The following is a 6,364-nucleotide window of genomic DNA, read 5'->3' on the forward strand; positions in this document are numbered from 1 at the left end:
TTAACCAATGTCATAAAACAACATGTATACTACTGTTTCATGAGAAACTATTTGTTCTGTAAGCCTTCACCTGAAGTACAATAAAATATTTTAAAAAATACAAAAAAGAAAAAAAAAGAAATTTTACTTAGAACAGCTAAATACATGTGAATATTATCTCAATATATGGCTAAGTTAAAAAATAAAAAAAGACAGGACACAAACTCATTTCATAAAACTTGAAAATAGGAATACATGCATCAAAAAGTTAACAGTGTTCTGTAAAACCATCTATCAAAAGGGTCAGTGAAAAAAATAGGTGGTGTGTGCGTGTATGTGTGTGTGTGTGTGTGTGTGTGTATACATATATACTTATATTTAGAGAGAAAAGGCAAATGTGGAAAAAAGTTAACAATTGGTAAATCTAGGTGAAGAGTACATAAGTGATCATTATACTATTCTTACAACTTTTCTAAATATTTGAAAACTTTCCAATTAAAATAGATTGAAAAAATATTCACAGTAAGCATGTTATGGTGCTGGAATTAGGATTTTTAATTCCTCCTTTGTACTTTTCAACATTTATAGTTTTATGACAATAAAACGTATTGTTTAGTTCATCAGACATAAAAATAAGAGATTTTTAAAGACAGTTTTCTCTTCACTAGCCATTAACAATTAGACTTGATTTTCTCATTAACAACTTGATGTGATGCTTCAATTCAATTTTTCAAGACTGACTCTGTTACAGACAAAGCAATATTTATTTAAGAAACCAAGTGAAACAGCTTTGAGGCAGTCATTCTATTCTTACATTACCTTATTTTCTTGCACAGAAGTAGAGCAGAGTAAATGTGGATAAATGGTCTCTTTAAGTACTCTTCCATCAGCAGGGTATATGCTTTTTGAAAGCCCACTGCATGGCAAAAATAAAAAGCAAAGTTTAGAACTTTGGGGTTCTTTATTCGTGGTTTTTCTTCTTCTTCCAACTTTCAAGAGCTGGATGGTACCATTCAAGTTTCTAAACTCTAGTTAGAAATTGTTGGGTAATAATTACAACTGACTTTGAAAACCCAGCACCAGCTGTATAAGCTATACATGGTTAATCTCATTCCTTCATCCCCTGCTGTTTTATACAAAGGATGAAGCATACCAAGCCCAGGGTAAATCTTCTAGTGCCAAGTTGTTTTGTTATGGTTTTTGATCAAGGGCAGCATGCAGGGATTTTTCCTTAATAAACCTCCCAAAGTTCATTTTCTACCTGAATGTTTTGTATGCCGCTCCCATCTGAGCCCACCTGTTCAGCAGCTGATAGATATAACTATGACCATCTTCTGTCCAGATGATAATTCTGTGAGCCGCAAGGACCTCCCCACCAGCAAAGAACTGCCCACTTCCACTAACTTCAGTCCACAGGAGAGAAAAATCACAATAATCATAAACCTAAAACAAAAGTTAATGATATACATTAACAAATGCTTACATTTTAATATTCCAATGAGATGAAAGACAAATTATGCTTACAAAGACTATTTATTTAGATGACATTATTAATATAGCAACATATTAAGTATAACAGGTCACAATGTTCTCATATATCAAGATTATATTTCACTAGTACTTATTTTTTCTACATTTATCCTATGGTAGGTTTCAGTGGATAAACTAAATCTGGTTAAATCACTTTAGAATGTGCCCAGTAAGTACAAAGATCTAAAAATCCCCAAATTTCAATATAGTTTTATTCTTTTCCATATAGGCAGTCCAAGTTTAACATTTGAAAATTTACTATACAAACCATTTATATAACAGAGATCGTTTGTCACTTCAATGTACTTTAAATTTCGCTCCAAAAAGTTATCACCATATACGTAAGACAATATAGTTTTCTTAACTGAGCCAGTTGTATGAAACATTGAAGAAAAAAGGATGCTATCAAATGATAGTAACTTGATGTTGTTGTTAGGTGCCATCAACATGGTTCCGACTCATAGCAACCCTACGGACAACAGAACGAAATACTGTCTGGTCCTGAGACATTCTCACAATCATTGTTATGCTTACGCCCCTTGTTGCAGCCACTGTGTCAATCCATCACCTTGAGGGTTTTCCTCTTTTTTGCTGACCCTCTACTTTACCAAACATGGTGTTCTTCTCCAATGACTGATCCCTCCTGGTAACATGTCCAAAGTAGGTGAGACGTAGTAACTCAGTTTTTCTTTTTTCTTGGACAATTCAGTAACTATACTCGCAAGAAAAGAATATATATTTACTAGAAACAAATGTAGTGTCAAAGCAGAAAAACAGAAAAAGTCTAAAAATAAGATCAGTCTACGTAGGTATCTGTCAGTTTGTCATAATGTGGTGGCTTACACGCTGCTGTGATAGTGGCAGCTTTGCCACCAGTATTTCAAATACCAGAAGGATCACCGTTGGTGGACAAGTTTCAGTGGAGCTTCCAGACTAAGACAGACTAGGAGAAAAGATCTGGCAGTCTAGTTCGGAGAAAAATTGGCTAGTGAAAACCTTCCGAATAGCAGTGGAACATTGTCTGATACACTGCCAAAAGATAAGACCCTCATGTTGGAAGATACTCAAAATAAGACAAGGGAGAGCTATCTCTTCAAACCAGAGTCAACCTTAATGACTTGGATATAGTCAATCTTTCGTGACTTTCATTTCCTGACGTGGCGAGACTCAAGATGCAAAGAAACAGCTGCAAATATTCATTAATAATCAGAATGTGGAATGTACAAAGTATGAATCCAGGAAAATTGGAAGTCATCAAAAATGAAACAGATCTAGCAAGAAGAGCAGACTTAATGGTCTGACTGAGACTGGAGGTACCCCAGAAAGCATGGCCCCTGGATTCGCTATCAGCCCAGAAATAAAAAAATTTTACAAGGCCAACTCTTCAGACAGGGATTGGACTGGACTGTGGGACATAAAGTGATACTCATGAAGAGTGTGCCTCTTAGCTCAAGTAGATACAAGAGACCAAAGCGGCAGCTTCTGTCCACAGGTGAGATGGGAAGGCAGAGAGGGTTAGGAGCTGGTTGAATGGACATGGGGATTCAGGGGCAGAAAGGAGGAGTGTGTTGTTGCAGAATGGGGTGAACAATTAGGATCACATAACAATGTATTATAAAATTTTGTAGGGGAGACTAACTTGAAATGTAAACTTCATTTAAACTACAACAATAAAAAAATGAAGTAGAACGTGAAACAGACAGTGTCATAAAAGTGCTGAGGAGCAGGTTTGAAACAATGGAAGACAGGATCAGCAAAATTGAAGACAAACACTTGGATACAACTCTGAGGAAAAATCAGCAAAAAGAACGATGGAAAATGAAGAAACCCTGAGAATTATGTGGGATACAGTTAACAGCAAAAATCTGTGAGTGATCAGAGTTCCAGAAAAAGGGGAAGAAAACAGAAAACACAGAGAGGATCACTGAAGAACTGCTGACAGAAAACTTCCCCAATATCATGAAAGATGAAAAGCTGACTATCCAAGAAGCTCAACGAAACCCATATAGGATAGACCCCAAAAGAAAACCACCAAGGCATATCATAATCACACTCACCAAAACCAAAGACAGCGAAAGAATCCTGAGAGCAGCTCAAGAAAAACGAAGTCACATACAGAGGAGAACAATAGGACTAAGCTCGGATTATTCAGCAGAAACCATGCAGGCAAGAAGGCAATTAGATGACATATACAAAACCTTGAAAGAAAAAAATTGCCAGCCAAGAATAATATATCCTACAAAACTCTCGTTCAAATATGATGGTGAAATTAGTACATTTCCAGATAAACAGAAATTAAGGGACTATGTAAAAACCAAATCAAAACTTACAATAATTATTAAAGGGAGTCCTTCAACCTGAGAACAAAAAACATCAGACCACAGGCTTAATCTAGGATGCAGGATTGTACCATCCAGATACCAACCTAGGAAATGAACTTTCAAGGACTATCCAAATCAGAAAGAATAACAACAGGAAGCCAGAGAGGTTCATCTGTAAATGACAACAACATCAGACAATAAAAGAGGGAATAAATGGTATACGTATAGACTCTTCTAAAGGAGAGAAAGGCAAGGCGATAACAAGTAATAATAGACTGGTTTAAACCTAGGAAGATAAGGGTAAATTTCACAGTAACCACAAAGAAAGATAAAAAATATACTCAACAAAATAAAGAAGAAAAAATCTAAAGTCTCAGTAAAAACAAAATCTACACAAACAAAAGAAATGAAGAAAAAATTCACAAACAAAAGGAATTTGGCACAGGAGAGTAAGAGGAACAAACAAAATGTCAGCACCACAAAAAAAAAAACACTACAAAATGACAGCAATAAACTCACACCTGTCAATAACTACACTGAATGTAAATGGCCTAAATGCACCCATAAAGAGACAGAGAGTGCCAGAATGGATAAACAAACAGGATCCATCAATATGCTGTCTACAAGAGACACACCTTAGAAAAAAAGATGTAAATTTATTAAAAATAAAAGGATGGAAAAAAATATATCAAGGAAACAGCTACCAAAAAAGAGCAAGAGGGGCAATACTAATCTCAGATAAAACTGACTTTGAAACAAAATCCACCATAAAAGACAAAGAGAAACACTATATAGTATATAATTACTATATAGTAATTAAAAGGATGATCCATCATGAAGATGGTAACTGTAAGAAACACCTACACACTGAATGACAGAGCTCAAAAATACATAAAACAAACTCTAACAGCACTGAAAAGATAAATTCACAGTTCCACAATAGTAGGAGACTCCAACACACCAATGTTGTTAAGGACAGAACATCTAGAAAGAAAGCAAAGACACAGAAGACCTAAAGGGCTCAATCAGCCAAATTGACTTCACAGATGTATACAGACAGTCCAACCAACAGCTGCAAAGTACACATTCTTTTCCAATGCACATGGAATGTTCTCCAGAATAGACTACATCTTAGGCCACAGAGCAACCCATAACAAAATCCAAAATACTGAGATAATACAAATTGTCTTCTCTGACCACAATGCCATAAAGGTAGAAATTAACAACAGAAGAGCAAGGAAAAAAAAATCAATTACATGGAAACTGAATAACACCTCGCTAACAAACTACTGGGTTTAACAGAAGAAATCAGAGATGGAATCAAAAAATTCCTATAATCAAAGAAGCATGAAAACACATCATACTAAAACGTTTGGGACACAGCAAAGGCAGTCCTCAGAGAATATTTTAAACCACTAGATGCACACATGAAAAAAATAGAAAGGGAAAAAATCAAAACACTAACTACACAACTCGAACAAATAGAGAACAGAAAAACAAAGCCCACAGCCACCAGAAGAAAGCAAATAATAAAGATCAGAGCAGAAATAAATGAAATAGAGAATAGAAAAACAATACAAAGAATCAACAAAACCTGGTTCTTTGAAAGGATCAACAAAACCAACAAGCCGCTGTCCAAACAGAGAAAAGAAAAACAGGAGAGGATGCAAATAACCCAAATAAGAAATGAAATGGGGGACATTACAACAAACCCAACTGAAATAAAAAGGATTATAAAAGAGTATTATGAAAAACTGTATTCCAACAAATTTAAAAACTGAGAGGAAATGGATAAATTTCTAGAAACACACTACCTACCCAAACTAACAAAAAAGTGAGGTTGAAAATCTAAACCAACCCATAACAAGAGAAGGCATTGAAAAGGTAATGGAAAAAAAAAAAATCCCAACAACAAAAAAAACCCCTGGTGCAGATGGCTTCACTGGAGAATTCTACCAAACATTCAGAGAAGAGCTTATAGCAGTACTACTCAAATTATATCAGAACATAGAAAAGGAAGTGACACTTCAACTCATTCTATGAAGCCAACATAACCCTGATACCAAAACCAGGCAAAGACACCACAAAAAAAGAAAATTACAGACCAATATCTCTCATGAATATAGATGCCAAATTCTCAACAAAACTCTAGCCAATAGAATTCAGCATCATATCAAAAAATTAATACACCACGACCAAGTAGGATTCATACAAGGAATGCAAGGATGGATTAACATTAGAAAATCAATCAACATAATCCACCACATAAATGAAATAAAATAAAAGAATGACATGATCATCTCAACTGACACAGAAAAATGAAGTCCAACACTCACTCCCGATAAAAACTCTCAATAAAATAGGTATAGAAGGGAAATTTCTCAACATAATAAAGGGCATCTATGCAAAACAAACAGCCAACATCATTCTTAATGGAGAGAAGCTGAAAACATTCCCCTTCAGAACAGGAAAAATACAAGGATGTCCTTTATCTCCACTCCTATTTAATACTGTGCTGGAAGTCCTAGCTAGAG

General features: G+C 35.2%; 1 protein-coding gene across 1 annotated transcript in view; it reads right to left on the reverse strand.

Moving 5' to 3' along the window:
* The window catches only part of WDR72 (WD repeat domain 72), a 355,433-nt gene that overhangs the window by 313,886 nt on the left and 35,183 nt on the right, over positions 1-6,364 (reverse strand). The window contains exons 7-8 of the mRNA XM_004377681.3: positions 1,277-1,422; positions 796-895 (exon numbers count right to left, since the gene is read on the reverse strand). Of these exons, the coding sequence (XP_004377738.1) occupies positions 796-895; positions 1,277-1,422 (246 nt within the window). The remainder of the gene's footprint in view (positions 1-795; positions 896-1,276; positions 1,423-6,364) is intronic.

This window comes from Trichechus manatus, unplaced genomic scaffold (genome assembly GCF_000243295.1).
Source record: "Trichechus manatus latirostris isolate Lorelei unplaced genomic scaffold, TriManLat1.0 scaffold00052, whole genome shotgun sequence".
Taxonomy (NCBI): domain Eukaryota; kingdom Metazoa; phylum Chordata; class Mammalia; order Sirenia; family Trichechidae; genus Trichechus; species Trichechus manatus.